Below are 24,203 nucleotides of genomic sequence, written 5' to 3'. Positions count from 1 at the left end.
AATGAGCGGCCTGATGGATAATGATAATGTTTTACCAAGCCCTGACTATTTAAATAATTTCTAATGTAAATACAAAAGGAATGCTACAAATTGCGGAATTTAGAGGAAACTTAGATTTATGTTAGATAGATTACATTTAGTAATTGTCTTGGAATTCTGAATTTATCTGTATAAGGGAAAGAGCTGTACTTTATTTATACAAAGGGAGGTAACTTGAATATTGCTACATATATCGTATGTTGAGGATGTGAGATGAATATTCTTTGAAAGATGTACGAAAATGCATCTATTTGTATATGTAAGACTGAATAGAAAGGCGATATTCGTATGTTTTTTATACGAACTTTTAGTAATTTGGTCCAATCGTGTCCATTATCTACATTCTAAATCAGAAAAGTATGTTCTTTTTACTGATCATTTTGTTTTTGCTTAATTAATAAATTTTGAATAAGCAATCAAAAAGACTAATTAAAACGGTTCTCTTTTCCTTTTTCCCCTGTTGCATCCTTTTTATCAAGATCTTTCGTAACCAAGACTCACAAAAGGCGACAAGTTCATGGCCATTAACAATTATGGAGTATATATAGATAAGTATGAAACAGACAAAAAGAATATTTGTTTATAGTAAATACCGACAAAAACATACTTTTAAACTTATTTCCTATTTAAGATGAACAAGAAATAAATAATAATGAAAGGTATTTTATATACCGGTGTCTCAAAGCACTTTATCTCAAAACCGTTCACAAACTATGGTCTATTGGTCGGGGGTAACAGCTTTGTACACATTTCATTTCCAGCACAGCCCAATCAGTCTCGTCATCAATCAGACTAAAGTACCTTGTTCAAGAATATAAAACGTTGTGTGCACCGATCTAGAGTCGAACTTCCTATTACAAGAACACCTCACCTTCATTGTAATGCTTTCTAGTTCTTGCATTTATACCGTTTTATCACAACACAGATGTCTCAAAGCGGTTCATGAAAGATATAATAGTGTATATTAATGTAATATATCTGAGACATGTTTCAAAGCTGTACGTATAAACAGCTATTGATTGAAAATACCACTACACGCAGAAATGATAAAAGGTTATCAACATCAACAACAAACATTAGTGACACGCTGAATAATAATTAAATACACGTGTATCTGGTGTTCTACATAATCTAACTAAACATGTACATACATGAGAATACTTACATTCTTACTTTAGTATATGTATAACGTATGAAAAATGAATATATCAAAATAGAAACACGTGCTTAACATATCCACGTGTTACAATAGTGACGCCATACACCTACAATCAGTGTAACAAGACCTATTGATTTAATTGTCACATTTTCAAGACGCCAATTCATTATGATGTCAAAAATAAAAAAAATTATATCGAGTTAAAATATCCCTGCTTTGTTCACTCTCAGTCTAAAAAAGAAATATTGCTTTTTATTATTTGTCAACAGAATGTTATTTTTGTCTATTCTTCAGGAAACAGAGAACGTAGATCTATGTTAAAAGTTTTCTAATAAGTGAACGTAAACTAGTGGCTGGCTATGATATCTCAATCGCGAATGGTTCTTTAATGATTCTCCTGATAGCTAGAAAACATAGGTATAAAAGTTATAATGAAACCTCAATATGACACGTAATAAACAAGATCCCTAGGACATCAACCAGAGTATCAATCACTCATGGGGGTCTTCAACTTTCATAATATCTGGTTGGCGTTGGTTATCTTTTCCAGGGTTTGAAAGAGCTAATTCGTTTTGAGCGACTCGCAGTTTGTTCCGCTTGCATATGTTCCGGATCAAAAGACAGATGAGTTCTAAGACTTCCAATAAACTTAAAACAGATATTCCTATCCAGAGGCCAAGCTGACCACCGATGTCGCTGACTAAGTTTACGAGCTGCAAACCAGATATAAAACTACATTAGAAATGCATGATATAGGAATACAACCTCGTCAATAAAAGATAGGGGAGCACGACGCTACGTAATACACAAGAAATGTGTGGTGATGTAACTTCCTATTTGTGCTAGGAGCATTTTGCAAAGGAGTGTAAATTTCATGTTAAGTGAAATAGAACTTTTCTGTATATAGAGTATGAAAGTACAATGCTATGGCACAAATAGAGAGAAGAGACGAGAGGGAACGGTTTAACGTCTTTTGAAAGCGTAAGTAACGAAAGTTCAATGTAACAGTTGTCATGGTCGTTCGTAATCCAAGCCAACGACTTTAGTTGAGAAATATCATTTTTTGTTCTTCATTTTTCAACAAAACATTAAAAATTGTTAATTGTGAACGAATAGAGCGTTCTTAATTTCGATTCTTATCAGTAAACGTTCGGGCGTACATAGACCATTTATACAACTTCTTCCCAGTATCTAAAACCAATCACGTATGACTAATACGTCAATGCCTTACAACGATATCTCAGCACGTCTCATTTTCAACGTTAATTTTAAAATTTATCAAATCTGTGTCAAACCAAAATATTCTGGTAAAAGGGTATCAACAATTTATAGAAAAAATAAACAAAACATACCGTCCCGTCCCCATACGTCCCTCAATATCAGAGGACGCATTAGTCTTTTAACCTGAAACAAGAACTAATATAATAAATCTGATTGTAGAGACTTACTGTGTAGGAATAAACTTCTTTCTCAGTTTCTATTATCAGCGACGAATAGTATATCCTGAGAGACATCAAGTCATCTCTGAAAAAAAGAAAGAAAATTTAAGTGTCTGAAGTGTCACCCTTTCTATACAAATATTCTGATGATAATCCACAAAGGCATCAATAATATCACGTCTACATGTAGATGATAACTTCATAAAGAAAGTACTTTTCCATAAATCAGTATTGTATAATGGTTGTAAAATGACTTTAACACCATATAGCTACATGATATAGATACCATATATAGTATATTGTATCAATGGACATGCAATCCAATAGCAATTTATAAGGTATATATATACCACAATTGAACATGCTCTTGAAGAAGTGTGTTCTTTCTTATCTTGCTTTTCTTATCAATAATAAGGTGTTGCTTGCACACGCTAACTCAATCAAGCAATAGTGATAAATTCCATAAAGCTAGGGAATACTATGAACAAAAGAAAGATTCTACACGGACACTACTGAAAAAGTACAAGGAGAATAGGATCAGGTGTTTCGGAAGAGTAAGCGTCTTGTGCTTCATCGACAACATCCGCCATTTACATAGTGGTCAATCTAAGTAAGTAATGCCACGTTTTCAAATGAGAAGAAATGACATGACGATAATACAGCAAAATGTAATTGTTTATAGTCATCTAATAACAAGTTTATATAACTGCAACCTCCATGGGGCAATATATATACACAAACAATATGAAGCAAATAAGATTAGTTGATAAGGTTACATAATAATATCATTTACATTTCACATCGCATTTAACGAACTTGGATTAGAGCACTAGTGAAAAGCCAAAGGAACATTCATAAAAGCAGTTGTTGTTTTTACAAACAAAAGTTCATACTGAAGATTTGGACTCGAAGAAACATTGAGATTAATGTTCCCTCTGGGAAAAAATGTCGAAAAAGTTAAAAGATCTATAAAGCAGAAACTAACTACACAGACTTGGATTAAACATGCAAATAAACAACATCAATATGCGTAATTTGATAGTGCATGGATAAACATTTTTGACAATTGGCTAGAAAGGGTAAAATCTATGTTCACAAATCGAATTCATAGCTTTATAGATAGATCCGATATCTGTAAATAAACATTTAGAATTATACATCAATTAGATACTAAAAGTTAAAAAGTAGTTTCACAGTAACAAAAAAAATTCAATGTATGCATAAACACGGTAAGCAATATGAATACAACATAACATTTACTATGTTTATCTTAACACTTACGCTGAGTCAACTATTGAAATATTTTTACTTAGAATAATTGCATCAAGGATTGGTTTGTTAATCTTTGCAGGCCATTTTGACATCGACACAGTTCGGTGGTAGGTACGTTCACTGAAAAAGGAAAGAATGACTTCTGATTACATCTCATTCTCTGAATAATTCGTTCATTTTATGAAAACAGATATCTATCTTAATATTTATATTAATTTCCTAACTAAACTGAGTTTGCTATCAATACATTAAAATGAGTGCAATATCAAATATTCGGAAAGAGCAATGAAGTTCATGTTTATACTTGTACCTAACGACAGTTCGAAATACTTTACCACTGATATGTCGCTGATGTCAAAAAAAAACTTTTTACCAACCCAAAGGCATTGGACACTCGAAAGGAATCAACAGCGTTTTTGTATCTGGATTTTATTGGAGCTATTTCAAGTCTTTATGGTGGCAAAAGACGATGACCATGTTGACATATTATATGTTAAACGGTAAACCTATAAAAACATCAAAGAAAGTACCCACATGCCAACAGGTTACCTCTTTAATCTAAACAGCATAGGCTACATAGCGAAATGTTTTAAATTGTTACCTGAGCCGGTATGAAATGAAACATTTTGAAGGTTTCCCGTATTCAAATTGCTGAAAAATCGTAACATGCCGGTCAATAATCACACCTACTGAGCGACGTAGAACATGTTCTAGCATTAACATGATAATGATAAGGTGTCAATCTGATCGTTACAGCCCTAAAATATCTTAAAGACTTTCAGATATATGGATTTATTTCTCAGTATGAATGGCCTATGTTGACTGTTTCTGATAATTCAAGAAACAAAACAGTTGTCTTTGTTTCGTCCCTTTAATGTTAGTCAACAGTCGGACCGAAGTTGTTAAGGTGATGAAACCAATGAGATGCACTTTTTTTCTGAGGTTGCTGTTGAGACACTTCACTAGAGTTGTACACTGTTAGCTCGCCTTACAAGATATAAACAATGTCAACACGTTTCAATAGTTACCAACACTGTTAGTACGCCTCACTGATATAAGCACTTTTGATTGTCACGCCTCACTAGATATATATACTACCGAAATGCCACATGAGCTATAAATACTTTCGACATGCCTCACTAAATTTGCACTATGTCGACACGCCTCACTAGATATGAACACTATTGATATACCTCAATATATGTAAACACTTTTAACACGCATCACTACACAAGTCACTACAACAAGTAATGTTGGCACGTTTTTTAGATATCAAAACTGTTGGCACTTTTGATTGACACGCCTCTATAGATATAAACACTTTTGATTGACACGCCTCTATAGATATAAACACTTTTAATTGACACGCCTCTATAGATAAAAACACTTTTAATTGACATGTCTCTAGAGATATAAACACTTTTTATTGACACGCCTCTATAGATATGTAGTGAAATTAAAAGTTCAGATCTAATGTCTACAGTCTATTCAACAACGTAAAAGAGCAAAATCTTATCAATATACGTTAATTCGTAATGAAAACATTTAAGTGATGAGTTAAGAATACAATTAATATGTATATTCCAGTACGTAGGTCAAGGACAACTGGGCTAACGGCTAAACTATACCAAGAATACTGTAAAATACAGGAACAAGGTAAGGAAGTCCGTCACAACAGCAACTGACACACATGAAAAACAAATCGCACATGAAGCGAAGCCTATTAAATTAATTAAGCTCAATCATGAACTACCAGTTGTCAATTTTAGTCAATATTTATCACATAACAGGATCAGATTGTAGACAAGAAAATGTCAAAAAAAAAAAAAAAAAAGAAACAGCAAATCACCAAGCAACTGAGCACCTGTCAGCTTTACATGCATTTTCTGCAAGAAAATGGAAACAATTGTGCGTCAGACAATTACTAATCACATTCAGAATAGCAAACTCCCGAATAAAAAGTAATCTTATTGAATTAAAAGCATATCCGCCGTGTTACAATTCAAGTGATTGATGGATGATGCAAAATGCTTTGATGTACTCAACTGAGATTTTTGTGAATTCTTTCAATAAAGTCTCCAATACCGAGCTGTCCATAACATGAAAATGTGTTGGTTAAGGATTCTATTCTCAACCAAAAACAGCGGCTAACGATCAGTAGTGATTCATATACGTCAGTTTTGAAGGATGAAAGAAATGAGTGGTGGTATCCGACAGAGGCCTGTTATTGTGTTAGTCTCTTTTTTTTGTATTATATTATCTATCTACCGTAAGCAACAAGCATTAGTTGATAATAAAAGTTATATCGGATAATATCAATGCGGACGGTAAGGATGTTCATAGAGACCTGCTTAAGGCCCAAGAACAGAAGGACAATTGACTACTCCACTTCAAAGGTAAAACTTTGAGAAATGGTAAAGCATATGACTTCATGCACACATTAGAGGATGAAAAGAAACTTCCGGTAACAAATATATAAAAAAATTGTAATTAATTATTATAAACTTTTAATAATTATATTTCCAAAAAGAAATAGATAATTCGGGAAATGATGGAATATATTGATCAGACGGCTTTCAAAACTCTAAGTAAAGGATTTTTTATTCCTTTTCTATAATATGCCAACCAAGTGTGGAACTCTCATCTGAACAAAAATATACATTTATGTCATTGCAAACGTCCAGAGAAGAGCTACTCTGTTGCCACCAGACATATCTAACCCGTCTTACTCACAAGCAGTTCTTGCAGTTCCCAACATTAGCATATAAACGTATCAGAGAAGGCATAAGAGAAATTCATGACAGGGAACTTTGAAATCGAAGTTTCTTCACACCATATAAGTGGTATAACTATACAAATATAGAATCAGACTATATATAAGAAAATAGCATTTCGTTAAAGAGCGGTCTCATTGCCTACCATATGTTATTGCCTCATGAACAACTTCTAACCCTTTAAAATCGTACCTTGACCATCACTGGAAATCAACCAAAACGCTATAGCCAAATGTAACCCATCCTTAGTGCAATTTGTGCTTAATATATATATCTCAAGCTCATAGCTATGAACACACCTACAGATGGTTATATCTATTAATCGAACCAAATTCTGCAATTTCTTATTCATCGATGTTTTCCTAATATTATGATTTTATTGCCGCCCAATAATTGAATATGTAGATAAACATTACTACATAAACACTGTAGACACGCCCCACTCGACATCAACAATATAACCATTCCTTACTAAATATCAACACTACTGACACCCCGCCATCCCACTTCAAGTACAATCATGGAGCTTGTACGAAAACGTTTGAACTAGATAGAAAGATAATTGCTTACTAGCAAGGTACGCTGCAGTAGGCACAGTCTCCACTTTCGCTGTTGGCGACAAGCAAATCGATACATTCGAATTCTGCAATATGACCAACATCAAAGATTATTTATGATGTTTTGATACGTAACTTTAAATGAAAAAAAAAAAAAAACCCACAAATGAATAAATCAGTAGCATAACTCAGTACCCATCCAGGTTTTGACCTTATTTCCGAGCACCATAGATTTCAACAGTCGTATCGTAGGCTTAATAAATCCTTATTATGACTTCTGACTTATTACCAATTAAAATGTGCTATTCACTTTTGTGTCTTCTGGACAATCTTTTCATTCAAATCTATAATTAGATCCAGTAAATCGAAATAATGAACCACACTGCATCATACAACTTTTTCATCTTTACAGGACTATCTGTTGATTTTGAATGCCTTGATAAAGAAACCTAAGTGTCGACTGAGAAAAATCTAAAGTGACAGAAAGAAAAGTAAAAAAAATTAGATGGAGAGATACAATGGTGCCATTTCTGGAAACTTTTGTGACATATATCTGATCGTTTCTTCAAGTGCATGTGCGTATTCTGAACTATTTTGCGTTTAATGAGCTTCGCCTAAGAAACTTTGAAGCGTAATATCCTGGTTTTAGTAGTTTATGTTATTATGAAGGATCGTCAAAGTGTTAAAAAATATGACCCGTTTGAACTTACAAAGCTATTTTTATCGCCTTTGTTCCTAATGATCTTGAATGTGAACCAAGGTCATTGTAAACGCAAATTTTTTACGGGGGCGTTCCCTCTGAAAACTGATATCAGGCCTTTGATTTGTTTAAAGTAATACATTGACGCCGGACAAACGGACGGACGACAGACGACGGATGCCACACAACGGCATAAAATTACTTGGCCATTTAATCCAGGTTAGATATAGACAAGTTAACATCAACATATAGCTATATATAAGGATCTAAAAATTACATCAGAATATATAGTTTTACCTTCTAACGTATGGCAGGTCGTGGTGTATTTTCCATTGCAATCCCAAAACTTCCACGCGCAGTGACATCCACAAGTCGCAAAAAAGTGTGTACAGTTCTGGACACATTCCTTGTGAGGATCAAATAAATGATATACAGTATAGATAACGATAAAGGTGTTTCAGTGTTTGTTCTGGGGGATTTTAAGTTCACATTTAATCTAAAAACATACTATGCACTTACAGCTATAGAGGTGATAGAGTTCGTGCAGCGGCTTGTCTTTCCAGGAAGTCTTTCATACATTACCTTGAACATAATATACACGAGTTCTAATACGGTTGTGTAAGCAGCAGTAAACACAAATAGCTTTTAACGATCAAATTGTGACAAAAGTTGAAAGAAGAAAACAAAAACATATTGACACGTTGCCACTTGTAGAATAATGGTAAATATGTAGATTTTAAGTCAAATGATGCTTATAATTACCAAAAGATAGTCAACAGATGTCAAACATTGTGTTCCATAAGGTAGAAAACCAATACAGACAGGTCAGAGGTCAAAGTCCTGAACATTAACCACAAGATGTTAGACCGATAAAATTCAAGCACTAAACCAGAGACACCAGTCAGAGGTCATACGAGGTGCATCGTAATCTACAGTGCCAATACAGGTTTTTTTAGATATAGAAAATGAAAGGTGAAGAACACACTGATACAACATAGTACATTGTGTACAGATGGATACGTTTAACGTGACATGTAAAATTTCAAATATATAGATATCAACACTTTCATGTGAAAGAGTTAGAGCAAGTACATTGCCAATAACGTTAACAGGGAAAACGTCATTATGATAATTAATAATTCACAATTTAAACATATTGTCAACGAAAACTTACTGTTGATAGACCAATGTCAACATCGAATCCAGTTGGTACATCAAAGTTAACATTATCAATGGAAATTTTCACTCCGGCGGATCGTGAAAAAAACGGGACATATTCTTGTTGTTGTACGTTAACAATCAATTCTAGCCCTACAACAAAGGTTCTTGTTGAATATATCAAAAATATCAAACTAGAAATATGATAATATGAGAGTGGAAAAATAAAAAGAATCGTCTTACAAGCTATTCTATTTATTTTGAATTAATTTTGAGTATTTATGTTACTTAAATTTCCGCAAAATTATATTTACGTGTACCCTTTCTCTATTGCAATTACAAGCAGTTTTATATTTATATCATTTGTGTATTAAACATAAATCAACGTTTAATCAAATTTAATTAAATGTTCATTTCATGAGATTCACGCCATCTCTCTATTTGCACCATTGTTACAACATATTTAATCATCATTTGCAACATTATTACATAAGAGTTACACGATTGTTAAATCTGATATGATTTGCATCATTTGTACACGAAATTTGCATGAATTGTACATGAAATTTGCATCGTTTGTACATGAAATTTGCATCATTTGTACATGAAATTTGCAACATTATTGCTAGAAATTAAACCATCTATACATTAGACTCACATCCGTCCTACTTGAAATCGATTCATGTACAAATATATCTGATATTAACATCTTTTGTGCCTGAGATGTAAACATCTACATGCATGCATACAAATTTTATATATAAACCACTTTGGATTTACATCATATCTACACGATAATTTCATCATCAATATATAGCAATTGCTTAATATGTACATGATATTCACAGCATTGTTGCATGTAATAGACAGCTTCGGTACATGGGGACTATTTGTAGAATAAAACATATATACATAGAATATATGGTCCTATTCTAATGTGTACACCTACCAGATAACGGTCCCGGTGTCTTGATGGTATCGTTTACTTCAAACTGGACACACAAAGTATCAAAATCCGACGATAAAATATCTGTGATGTCACTGAAACGAGAACAATGATTCCATCATGTTAAATTCAAAGTTAGGTAAAGCCTCTGGCTGTGACGGCATCAGTCATCATGTGTTAAATACACATACTGTTCACATATCACATATATTATTAAGTCATATCGCTATATACTTGTTCTTATTTAGCTACGTAGAAAACAACAAAAGTTATATTTTAAGTTATATTATTCTTTAAAAAAAGAGGTGATCGGCCTACTCAATCGAATCGCATTTTAAATATTTTTACAAGTACTTTATAAGTAATTTCCTTATCTCAGAACACCAGTTTGGTTTTATGTCAAGCCATTCTACAGTTTATCAACTATATGAAATATGTCACGATATTATTATGACACTTTAGGAAAAACATTCTTTAGCATTTCATTCACATCAAATCACTCTCTTTAGTCCATCAGTATTATCACAGCCAGAGTACGATGCTGACGGTACCACTATTTAAGATCACCTACCCGTGATATGGCATCTAAGACCTAGTTAGATCGCGGGATGAACAACAGTGGTTGCTACATGAAAGGTTAACCATGGTTGAAAAAGGCTTTGTTTATAACAAATTACATAGATGGAAATCGTTAATTTTACTTTATCTTGGGTGAGGAAATTTAAATTTTAAGGAAACACTTAGATGTTGTTTTCAATTCAAGTGATAAGTGGTAATTTGAGTTATGTTTACAATTCTGTCCTGAAATTTTGAAAAGTTAAGATACATTCTTGATAAAAATGATAATATTTTTTTGAAAATTTATGACACTTCATTTGATTATACCACTGCTTTATATACTGTTAATCAATTACATTTCGAGAGGGATTTATTTTCATTTAAGTGCGCAAGGAGAGTCAATTGCGAATTTAACTCCATCACGGTTATATGTATGAAAATCAGTCTTGGTGTTGTCCTTGCTGGTTCGGTTACAGATATATACCTAACAGCATACCATTCACGAATTTAAAGTCATTTTTAGATCACCGTTCGCGAAATCATGTATTCGCATATACGTCTGGAGAAGTTAGTTCCCAAAACAAAGTATTCGCGAAATCTATGTGATTGAAATGAGAATGGAAAAAATATCAGACTTATAAGAGCTGTTCTTATTCAGTATGAAAAACAGTAAGGTTCCTTATTTTCAAATAGACCTCTTTCGTTCTTCAGTTATTTAGACAACTCTTTACATATGGAATTAACAATGGTTTTATTGTTACAAATAATTGACTTTCTTGTGCGCTCTTCTTTATTATTATTTTTTTCATCCATATCATTTGTCTTGGTACATGCTAGACATAGAAATCAGATCTTCTTATCTTTCTACTTTAAAAACCGCAATTTCACAACCAGTTAATAACAGAAAGCATCCTCATTCTATATTTTCCCTAGAATGGAAAATAATTTGATTGCATGCGAAGTTGAGATAAAAATGTTGAATCTAAGAATTGTGACAGCTCTTGTGGACATTTTTGTGAGAATTCCTATCACTACTTTTGTCCTCGTATAGGTATAAAAAAACACTTACTCTGCAGTGAAATATTGATTAATTAATTGATTAAGAATATATTTGATATAAATAATTAATTAATATAAATTGCTGTTCCTAGGAAATCAAAGCCTGTCAGTAGATACTAACACTATAAGTTTGATGAGCAGAAGTACATAAGATCCAGTCAAAGGTTACGCAGAATTTATTATTATATTTATTGGATAAAACAAATGGTATCCATGGTGATCAGATCATGCTGTTTCTCATTTCATGTAAACTTAACGGTGGACAGGTCCTTCGTAATGTCGAAATGAAAAATTTCAATGCTTAAATAAAAAATATCACTCCGTACTGCATATAATATATTAAATTTAAGCTATTCTATAGAGGAACCCAATCTAGATATCCAACATATAATATATCGACGGTCATCATTCGCGGAAGTCAGCACTTTCATGATCAAGTTCCGGTTCCGTTTAAGACTTTCATACGAAAATGAACCAAGTCTGCATGAAGAAAAGTCTTAACATTTTATGGCTTGGAATCTAAGAATAAAATGGGAATGTGTCCAATTCGATACTTAAGCCTGTTTTGAGCTGTTCTAATATCTAATTACTTATGTTATCCAGTACGCTTACTTCAACTTCGTTCTTCACTTTAAGCTTCACATCAATCATCAACAGACTTCTGCAATAGGTTCTATGTGTTGATAAACAGCGTATATGAGACAGCTATCAGAATGCATGACAAAGTTCCAATTTGAATGATCCACATGACGAAAACTTGAAAAGAGGAATACCTCGATATGTCTCTATAGGACGGGCGTGGTTAGCAGTGTTTTGTGTATAATGGCCGTGGTGTTTTTAATGAAGTTTGTCAGATTTGGTTTGGAACTTTGCAGGTACTATGTTACAGAAAACGTTTTTCGAGCACTTTATAATATTCCTCACTACAACAGTTGATACGTCTATAGAGCTGATAGTACAGGCTTACCTGTCAGCACATGGGATGGAAGTGAAAAAACATTTGACGATAAAATCGGAGGACGTGTCATTGTTGTAATAATCCTCTTCCAGTTTGTCATAAGCTCTCAAGAGGAACATTGTGTTCAATATCCGCAAAGCCGTGTCAGTATCTAGTCAAATATAGTTGACAATGTACGGCATGAGGAAAAGCTTACTAAAACAGAAAACTAGAGACAAAAAACTCACAAATGAAATAGTTTTCAATACAAATGAAATAAGATACAACATGGTCAAAAGATGAAGTTATGCAATATCATACAGCTGTTTCATCCTTAAAGGAATCATCAGTGATGCTTAGTGCCTACAATATTAAATAGTGTACTTCTGCGCACAAAAACTGGTTGAAAGCATTGCCAACATGTGTATATGAGGAGAAAGTACTATTAATGATAGTGTTTTATTTCAAACAACAAGATAATTTCGTATACTAGCGTGTTTGTTAACTGGTGCTGAGTTCATCAGACCGTCGAAATAGGGGCCAATGCCAGGTACGATCTCCGTGTAGCAGTTGGTGACTACCATATGTACAACATAAGAGAGGCCCATTGCATTCAACAGAAATTAGGTAAAGGTTCTTGTTTAAGGACAAAACAAGGACTGCACAAAGATAACTTCAAAACTTATTGAAAAGCACTAACCGTAGGGATCGAATCTACATACCTTGGAAACCCATTTGTGGTTGATTGGACTGGACCGACTTTCACTACACCTGGATGCTTTCAAACGTCAAGTACATGTACACGTAACCTTGTAAGAATCAGTTTAGCATTTTTTGACAAAATTCAGCTTTGGGGAAGAGGAAACTAAATCTACAACCCTTACAACTTGTGATATGAAATTACCAAATGAGTGGAAACGATTACAATGTAACTTACCTTCAGAAACTTGGATCGGCGACTCATACGTGTACTTGGGCAACTAGAAGTCAAGAATTTCCATGTCAGTTTTTCTATTTTATAATTTGATAGACGAGAAAAAAAAACATTGATAACCAGCTCTAAAGGGTTCTTTTACACGATTCCTTAAAGGATTGCATTTCCGTACTGTTCATTTGAAACATACTGACAAATGGCAACAAGTCATAAAAATATTCTGTAAATAGTTTTGAAAATGTGAAGGATTCCTGTATACTCTGTCATATTCTTATATCCTTGCATACTGTGAAAACAACTGACATAACTTACCGGTACATCAGTGAACAAGTTCATATCAATGCCTGTTAGATCCGAAGCAGTTTCCACTATTTGAGCGAGTTTTTTGTCCTCTCTGACCTTGGAGAAAGGTATGACATTCAGGTTACAGATTTGAACTGTTGGAAATCGTTGGCTTTTCTGCTCGAAACTGATTATCGTGGAGATAGGTAATCTGTAAAAATGCGTACATTACTATTAAGAGAGAGCTGTTTACGTCTAAAAGATTACACATAAGGCACACAAGTGAATAGCACCTTTTGATACAAACTTAGACTTACATGTAGATACAGTAGAACAATAGAACAAATAGATCTGCGTCATACAGCTGATTTGACCTTCAATGATGCGAAGGGCCTAAAATTTGAAACCTAGTTGGCGACTGAGGAAAATCGAAAATAAAAATCAAAAGAAGGGAAGGTTCATTAACCCAATAATTCAACAGATTTAGGTAAATAATAATAATTTTAGAACAACGTGAGATATCTTTGTATATCCCATACCATGCCAACAATTTCCTGTAATATGATCTGTCCCCAAGCATCGTGTACTATAAGTTGAACGATGATTTCTAAATTATTCCGATTAAAAGGGCGTTTTGAAGTCGAGATGACTAGATACATTTAACGATCAATTCTGGCGTGATCACTAGGTGTACTATAAATTGAACGGTAATTTCCAATTTTTAGGCTAAACGTACTCAGTACGCATAGCCTATTGTGACGGCCTTTCAGACAAAATTTACCGATCCTGGCCTTCTCATTGGCTGAAATATCGGAAAGAGTTAGAGCCCTCTAGTGGCAATTTTCTGCGTAAATAATGAAGCGATTTTTCAAATCGCTATTTTAAAAACATCCAAAATTAGTTTATTTTTTAATAACAATAAGATTACTATATATTTAAAAAAGAAGCACAGTGTGGTTGAACTATTTACAAATTTTTAACAATATATTTTACGGAATTCTCGACATGACGTAAGCACACACAACACTGTACGTGCGAGTTGGCGCCATGATAAGAAGCTAGTCTGGGGACTTGGTTTGAATTATCAACAACACTTCTAAACAAAAAAACTTACAAACATAACATCAATTTTGTTTTAATTCTTGTCGTTGTGGCGAGATCGTCTTAATATACAACATCTCTTTACATCATTAGATATATATTAGGTATTAGATATGACATTTTTTCAGTTTTTTCACACCCACCGCCATGACACTTTTTCAAGTTTTTGAAGATAAAAAGTTTGCGCTTCGTAGGCAAGGTACATTTGGTGCTCATGATTTATGAATGATATATTTTTAATACTGTATTGATCATGATGTTGACTTTTATAACTTATATTTTTTGCCTTTTAGTTTTATTTGATGAAGGTTGATTGTGCTGATTTCTCAAGGTTTGTTAAAGTGTATCATAGTTCCTTGAAATGAAAATATTCCTTCAAACAAAGCGCGTATAAAAAAAAACCCAAAATATTCATGTTTGTAATTATCAATTAACTAAAACGAAATATTTCCATAACATATTTATTCATTTAGCGTGTCATGGTGACATTATCTAATGCATTGGAGATCAGAAATAGTAGTAGCTATAGTGAAAATATTGTAAATTTTGTATATATATGGAAGTCTGGTTTAATCTCAAAGAACTATGTCTTTATAGACATAATTAATGCAAGAAAAGTCTAACCATAATACTTCAAGGAAGATAGGCATGCAAATACATTTAATGTAATTTCTTACACTTCAATCTATCTGAAATGCTGTGTACACCTTGTCTACTTTCCTCAACTACAAATATAATTATGATACGTAAGGACTATTACTTTGCAAATACATCCAAAATAAAGAAGTAGGTATAAAGTCCTTTCGATTTGTTTAAATCCTCATGTTGATAGGATAGTAATTGCAACATCTTGGGTATTTCAAAGGTTTTATTTAGTCAACTTCATCATAGAGCTATATATCATTTGGCTTGTTGGCGATAAATATATGGTTGTGTGTATTTTATGTTTTTTAACTATTTTGATTTATTCACATTATTGTCGTCAAATTTTAATTAAAGAAGATATAAAATCGTTTAAAATTAAGAAAATAGCCTCTGGTTCTCTTATTTTAGTAATTTTTGCATTCCAAAGTGTAGGAGTAAGGGGAAAGTAATATAGCTTAGCGGTTATTTGTGAACATTTTTCAATACGTTTAGCTTATCAGTACTTTCAGTGCTCTGATTTCCTATTAGAAGGGCGTTTTGAAGTCGATTTTAACTATCAATGCTGTCGTGGTCAATATAGATGTCCGTTTAAGCTATATATATATGTTAGTGTTGTCCTAATAGCTTAGACATAACATGTCAAACATTTATCATCTCTATCTATACACCACTATCAACCGTACTTATATAACCTTAGTGTTCATTTCTCCATACATACATCTCAACTTCAAAGTAAAAATAAAGTAAGTTCTTAAAACAAAAAGAATCAGAATACTGCATACTGGTTCTGGGCAGGGAGAACAAAATTGCTATAATTAATTTGATATCTATATTTTCAAAAATTAAAAACCTTATCAAAGAAGTCTTATTCTCCATTCATGGGATGCATAGCTGCTGGTCATCTACCGTACAGTTTGTGCAGCTCAACTCTGTTGCATGTTTTCAAAACTTGTTGACAATGGAAATGTGATATAGATTAGTGACACAGAGAACGAGACAGGTAAGTTCATTAGAAAGAACTATCATAAACGGTAGTGGTGTTTAGTATGACGGTGAACGAAGGGATAAATCAATCTTGGAATCTAAGAGTTACACAAATATATTCATAGTGTATGGGATTAATTATCATATTTCAGCCTAGGTCGGTGATCGATAAGATTTTGCAGAAGAATCACTTCGGAATCTTTACTATATAACAACCTATTGTTAATGACACAACCGACTATAGACGCCATACATTGTACTTAGCTACATATGCTTTCTAAGTGTATATATAAACCAACTCGTTTAAGTGTGTACTCTGTAGCGCCCAGCACCATAATAACGTGCTTCTTACAATATTCTAACAGGTCGTTAGCTTCATAATATTTTCACAATCGATTTCTACGAAATTATTTCAGGTTCATTGAGACTGATACAAACAGCGGAATCATCAAACTTATCTGATTGACAACATCTTTGTCGAGTTCGGTGATAAGATCTTCCAACAGACTGTTGGCTGACCTATTGAAATAAAACTGTGCCCATTTCTTGGTTGACTTAAAAAAGATCCGAGACTGAACTTATGGAAAAGCTTTTCAAAACAGGTCATGAAGCAGAGGACACTTACACTTCTAAAACACCTGGTCTTAACTTCCATATACCTTTTCATGATTCTCCATCTGTATCTTTTGTTCATAGTTTGCTTCAATTACATAGACTGTGATAATTAAGACTCTGGTGACAAGCCTGTATTTCCTTTGTTTTGATGAACAAATGTAAATTATAATTCTATGGATAAAACAAATTAATAAGGAAAGAGAACACAGCGTGTATAGGTGATTCCGCGGGGACTTTGCATCAATCATCAATCCCACCATCCATTCATGATATGTACATCATGTACGGGTACAATTATCAGTCCTATATTTATACTATATAGGTGTACAAAGCTCCTGTGCACGCTTCCTTCAGAAATGTACAGAAAAAAGGCAGAATAGAGAACCCTTTGAGTGGAAAACAAGGAATTCATGGTATCTGCAAATCTGTATTGATACATTTCATTGCGTAAGATATATCAACTGAAGTAAAATTGGGTTTTTTAAAAAGACATTCGTGCAACAAAATATAGCCTATTTATATAGCTTTTAATTAAACTATCCTATTTTTCCTTTACAATGTCAAAAACGTACTATCATTTCATAACGAAAATGAAAGCATTCGTTCAAAAATTCGAACTTTTAAATCAACAGGTTTGACGCTACAAACTTACCATTGAAACAATGCAAATCTTCAACCAATTCGCTCCTATAAGCATTGTTACTTGTGATGTAATAACACAGTTTATCAAAGGGATGTTATTTCACTGATGATAGGGTAGTTATTTGATAACAAGGTTGTCACAGCATACAATGCTTCAATTTTATTTTGTAGAAGCATTACATAACTATTATCACAATGGTTGATATTTGTATTGAAACGTAGCCGGTGACTATCAGCTGTATCATTGTTATAACTTTTCAACACGTAAGTATGAACATTTCTTTTTCTTTATTTATCCTATCTACTCAAAGCAAAGATTACGTAATATTCTACTTAGCATGTACGTAAGTATAACCATCTTTAAAATTCTAAATCGGGAGGTATGTGATATCGAAAATCGGGAGGTAGGTAATATCGAAAATCGGGAGTTACGTAATATCGAAAATGGAGAGGTAGGTAATAACGAAAATGGGGAGTTAAGTAATATCGAAAATGGGGAGGTAGGTAATATCGAAAATGGGGAGGTAGGTAATATCGAAAATCGGGAGGTAGGTAATATCGAAAATGGGGAGGTAGGTAATATCGAAAATGGGGAGGTAGGTAATATCGAAAATGGGGAGGTAGGTAATAACGAAAATCGGGAGTTAGGTAATATCGAAAATCGGGAGGTAGGTAATAACGAAAATCGGGAGGTAGGTAATAACGAAAATCGGGAAGTAGGTGATATCGAAAATGGGGAGGTAGGTAATATCGAAAATGGGGAGTTAGGTAATATCGTAAATGGGGAGGTAGGTAATAACGAAAATGGGGGGTTAGGTAATATCGTAAATGGGGAGGTAGGTAATAACGAAAAGCGGGAGGTAGGTAATAACGAAAATCTGGAGGTAGGTGATATCGAAAATCGGGAGTTAGGTAATATCGAAAATCGGAAGGTAGGTAATAACGAAAATCGTGAGGTAGGTAATAACGAAAATGGGGAGGTAGGTAATAACGAAAATCGTGAGGTAGATAATATCGAAAATCGGGAGGTAGGTAATAACGAAAATCGTGAGGTAGATAATATCGAAAATGGAGAGGTAGGTAATAACGAAAATCGTGAGGTAGATAATATCGAAAATCGTGAGGTAGGTAATAACGAAAATCGTGAGGTAGGTAATAACGAAAATGGGGAGGTAGGTAATATCGAAAATCGGGAGGTAGGTAATAACGAAAATCGTGAGGTAGATAATATCGAAAATCGGGAGGTAGGTAATAACGAAAATCGGGAGGATGTTAATTTTAAAAATCGGGAGGTAGGTAATTACGAAAATCGGGAGGTAGGTAATAACGAAAACCGGGAGGTAGGTAATTACGAAAATCGGTAGGTAAGTAATAACGAAAATGGGGAGGTAGGTAATATCGAAAATCGGGAGGTAGGTAATAACGAAAATGGGGAGGTAGGTAATAACGCAAATCGGGATAAGGTAATATCGAAAATCGGGAGGTTGGTAATATCGAAAATCGGGAGGTAGGTTATATTGAAAATCAGGAGTTAGGTAATATCGACTTGAGTTAACCGCTCTTCATAGATGTTATCGATAACTCAAATCTAATTTCTTGGAAATAAAAATGAGTCTCATACTCTAGTGGGGAATATCCCAGAATCATGATCAATTGGCGGTTTATATAGGACTACATAGAGGACATTAACAACAATCATTGATATACAAAAGTAAATCCAAACCACGAGAAAATTCAATGAAAACCGTCTTTTGAAACTTTTGATGCCTGTGTACTTAAAGAAATGAGGAATACACGTCATAAATAGATACAGAGTATAAAACTTACGATAGGTATTGTTGGTACAGATTTTGTGTCGTATATAGGACAGCTGCCAGAGAAGACAAACAGGCTAGTGTCCATACTAGCTTCTGTATCCAGAACTTCGTGGCGGCCAGTCGTCCCAATCCGTGGATGGTTGTGTATCCTAAAAAGTCCAAAATCAGTGTCTTCATCGGCCCGTTGGCCATCACCGCGCGTTGAAAAAATATCAAAACGCAAAAACGAATGTGAGAAAATGTGATGAAGACATGCACGTCACAGGTTTGTTGACACTCACTCGCATCTTACAATAAACAACTATACATAATCTCGTTTTCTGTTTTGATTCATGAAAATAAATCAAGACAACTTATCCTTTATACAAAGATGAAATATGCATGGCTATGGTGCCATGGCAACAAGGAAACTAATTGTTCCTGAGACGATTCTGTTGATAAATCATGCTTCAATGCTTTAAATCAATGCCACTATTTAGATCGCATATATAATATTTTGTAAGGAGTTACCGTGTCGTTAGACTCGTTTTTTACGTGAATAATTTACAGCAATTACTGAAATGCATCCATCCGGAAATGTGGGTTTGAGTTGCATCCATACTTGTACCTGTGTCAAGGTCTTAACAAACCGACTGTATGATTGTTAATATATGTATATGACTTGGATTCTTTCTCTCCATTAGATGCATTGTATCAGTCACTCTTCAAAACCATTAACAGACTTGGGCTGTTTCTGCGGCTTGTGACAGGTGCTCAAAATAGTCGATTTGATTTAAGGAAGAAAACGCTCTAAAAAGATTCTCATCAGAAGGAAGACAATTACCGTCGAGCTTTACTCAAGTTAAAATAAAACAGTGAAATTATAAATTTAGGAATTTTAATATCTGCTTTTGAAATGCATAGAATATACTCCGTCATATTTTTAATAACATTTTTCAGAGTATAAGAAGCTAAAAGAATGAGTGATACATCCATGTGTCTAATGGATTACATACTATGTAATAATACATAAAGATATCCAGTCAGGAGTCTGTAGTATTTTTGTTATCGACTACATTATTACATCACCTACCAGAAAAAGTACAATATGTCCCAAAATTACTGCCAGAACTCGGTTTTATTTTACTGCCTGAGACGGAGTGGGAAAATTGTTTCCTTGCATGGGACATAAACCGGGCCTTTAAAGTCCCCAGACATTTATTCTCAGAAACATTACATAGAGCAGAGACGTCTCTGCATAGAGTAACTAAAAATGGAAATAAAATAAAATAAAACAAAACAAAACAAAAGCAAAAAAACGAAACAAATAAAAAAAAACAAATCAAAAACAACAAAAAACAAAAATAAACACAAAAGCAAAGGGAAAATCGAATCAAACAGATGATCAAACCTTGGATTTATTTATTGCATAAAGATACTCCAAATTATACTTTTTAAGAAAATGAAATTGCTGAATCTATAAACAATTCTGTGAAGGAACTGTGTTCAAAAACTGGTAAAAGTGCTTATTATGGAAGCAATTTAAAAGTCTAGGATATATATGGAACACAAAATCACGTGCAAAATCTGTACTCGAAAATGATGGCGAAACTTGTCATGATAGCATCTCTTCTGCCAATCAGCTTTACAGCTTGTAGAAGAAAAGTACCCAATGTAAAAGATTTTTTCCGATCTAATTCCTGCAAAGTCTTGAAAGGGTGTCACACCTTCAGTCAAGATCCTTAGCACATTCTCATCACTACGTCCACGCCCACGATTCTGGTGTCGGTTAGAACTGTCGTTTACTTTCTAGTCGCACAACTCTTTACGTGAAATCTGTTGTTTGTAGATAATCTCTGAAATTCTTTGCTATAAAAAGTATTTCATCAATAAGAAAATTGAAAAATTTTAAAGTACCGGGTCACAAAGTTTAATGTTATCGTTATATCGATTGTAGAAAGGGGCAGATTCACAAGGCAAGATCGATGATGTGTGAAGTTCGATAAAATTATATATATTTCGTAGAAATCTCGTTATTAGTAGATTATCCGTGTGTAATCAAGATGATAAGACCTACAAACACTGTTCAGTGCATTGATGGCCTATCTCAGAACTTCGTATTCGCTTATTTTAGTAATGTAAACAATCCTATCCAAACCGAAATACTGCTACTCAGTGACAAAAACTGAAAATCGTTTGAATTTTTCATCGACAGCTCTATGAGATTTGAGTGATCTATTAACTCTCTCTCCCATATAGACCTGTTAAAGTATGCCCTCTAGTGGCAATTTTCTGCGTAAATAATGAAGCGATTTTTCAAATCGCTATTTTAAAAGCATCCAAAATTAGTTTATTTTTTTTAAATACAATACGATTACTATATATTTAAAAAAAGAAACACAGTGTGGTTGAACTATTGATAAATTTTTAACAATATATTTTACGGAATTCTCGACATGACGTAAGCGTACAGAACACTGTACGTGCGAGTTGGCGTCATGATACGAAGCTAGTCTGGGGGCTTGGTTTGAATTATCAACTAACAGCAATTATAAACAAACAAAACTTACAAACAGAACATCAATTTTGCTTTAATCCTTGTCGTTGTGGCATGATCGTCTTAATATATAGCATCACTTTACCTCATTAGTCGTCACAAAATTGGACTGTTCGTCCCACGCGCACACCCGCCGATATGATACTTTTTCAGTTTTTTCACACCCATCGCCATGACACTTTTTCAAGTTTTTGAAGATAAAAAGTTTGCGCTTCGCAGGCGAGGTACATTTGGTGCTCATGATTTATGAATGATTTATTTTTAGTACTGTACTGATCATGATATTGACTCTGTTATAACTTATATTTTTTGCCTTTTAGTTTTATTTGATTAAGGTTGATTGTGCTGATTTCTCAAGGTTTGTTAATGTGTATCAAAGTTCCTTGAAATGAAAATATTCCTTCAAACAAAGCGCGTATAAATCAATCCCAAAATATTCATGTTTATAATTATCAATTAACTAGAACGAAATATTTCCATAACATATTTATTCATTTAGCGTGTCATGGTGACATTATCTAATGCATTGGAGATCAGAAATAGTAGTAGCTATAGTGAAAATATTGTAAATTTTGTATAAATATGAAAGTATGGTTTAATCTCATAGAACTATGTCTTTATAGACATAATTACTGGAAGAAAAGTCTAACCATGATACTTCAAGGAAGATAGGCATGTAAATACATTTAATGTAATTATTTACACTTTTATCTATCTGAAATGCTGTGTATACCTTATCTACTTTCCACAACTACAAATTTAATCGTAATAAGTAAGGACTATTACTTTGCAATACATTCAAAATAAAGAAGTAGGTATAAAGTCCTTTCGATTTGTTTAAATCCTCATGTTGATAGGATAGTAATTGCAACATCTTGGGTATTTCAAAGGTTTTATTTAGTCAACTTCATCATAGAGCTATATATCATTTGGCTTGTTGGCAATAAATATATGGTTGTGTGTATTTTTTTCGCCTATTTTGATTTATTCACATTATTGTGAATATATATATATGAAGATATAAAATCGCTTAAAATTAAGAAAAATAGCCTCTGACTCTCTTATTTTTGTAATTTTTGCATTCCAAAGTGTAGAAGTATGGGGAAAGTAATATAGTTGAGCGGTTATTTGTGAACATTTTTCAATACGTTTAGCTTCTCAGTACTTTCAGTACTTTGATTTATGTTTACCATCTCGTCACACTTGTTTCGACCTTAGTGAACATAGAATTATAGTACAGTCGCACTGGTCATTTGTCTGACGAAGGTGACTGTGTAGTCATCGAAACGTCACACTCTAATCTTCTACTGGTTGTGTTATAAGATGAAGGTGACCGTGTAGTCATCGAAACGTCACACTATAATCTTCTACTGGTTGTGTTATAAGAACTTATATTCCATTTACATTACCAGCTTGAAGAAAATATTTGAAAAATAGTAAGTTGAAGGTTATTGCTGTGGAATAATTTAAAATGGCTTCAATCTTACCTACAAAACGGTCTCGGATTGTTCATGTCATGTTAATGAAGTCAAAGATCGGTTCCTTATTGGAACGTGTTCAACCACGGACTTATATACATATGTATATAAGTCCGTGGTTCAACTATTCGAGGTGATTCAGAAGCAATCAATATACAAAATAAAGTTATGCTGTATAATTTTCCGAATTCCGAAATTCTAGAAGTATCCATAGCGCATAATATTGAACATGGTAAACGTGAGCGCGAGAAATGGTAAGTGATTAACTATTGAAAATATATTATCAGGGAGGAAAAGGGGTAACAGTGTTTTCGGTCTAAAGGGAGGTCACTCTTAATTACCTTCACGTCTTCTGAACTAACGGGATGCATTTTGCTCGTATCTCTTTAGGAACATAATATAAAACTATTGATTTTATCCTTTTATTCCAAATGTTGTTGCCCTCCAGTCATTTTTTAGAAACATATTGATTGTATTAATTTCGATTTGGAGAGTATTGAAAGTAATCACGTGACTGCAGTTGCTGGGAGATCCAGTTGCTAGGCGCGCTATCACAAATACTCCCGCAGGG

At 33.5% G+C, this 24,203-nt stretch overlaps 1 protein-coding gene across 1 annotated transcript; it reads right to left on the bottom strand.

The window, feature by feature from the left end:
- Nucleotides 1-1,689: 1,689 nt before the first annotated feature.
- LOC132560476 (acid-sensing ion channel 1A-like) lies at nucleotides 1,690-19,810 on the bottom strand. Its single transcript, XM_060225139.1, has 7 exons — nucleotides 19,629-19,810; nucleotides 13,845-14,025; nucleotides 13,536-13,578; nucleotides 12,629-12,770; nucleotides 10,048-10,139; nucleotides 9,115-9,251; nucleotides 1,690-1,911 (listed from the first exon to the last, which is right to left on the bottom strand). Exons 1-7 carry the CDS (start codon nucleotides 19,808-19,810, stop codon nucleotides 1,690-1,692), a joined length of 999 nt encoding a protein of 332 aa, XP_060081122.1.
- Between the last annotated feature and the right edge of the window lie 4,393 nt (nucleotides 19,811-24,203).

This window comes from Ylistrum balloti, unplaced genomic scaffold, assembly GCF_031769215.1.
Source record: "Ylistrum balloti isolate Yb309-2 unplaced genomic scaffold, AGI_CSIRO_Ybal_v1 Utg371066, whole genome shotgun sequence".
NCBI classification, from domain to species: domain Eukaryota; kingdom Metazoa; phylum Mollusca; class Bivalvia; order Pectinida; family Pectinidae; genus Ylistrum; species Ylistrum balloti.
This window is presented reverse-complemented; position numbering and strand designations above follow the sequence as displayed.

Excerpts from the sequence above, each read along its gene's own strand:
- LOC132560476 (XM_060225139.1), bottom strand. The coding sequence starts at position 19,810 with ATGGCCAACGGGCCGATGAAGACACTGATTTTGGACTTTTTAGGATAC. Across the intron at positions 12,771-13,535 it reads GCCGATCCAAGTTTCTGAAG|ATACTGACACGGCTTTGCGG; the intron begins GTAAGTTACATT and ends ATATTTGACTAG. Across the intron at positions 10,140-12,628 it reads TCCATCCCATGTGCTGACAG|TGACATCACAGATATTTTAT; the intron begins GTAAGCCTGTAC and ends TTCTCGTTTCAG.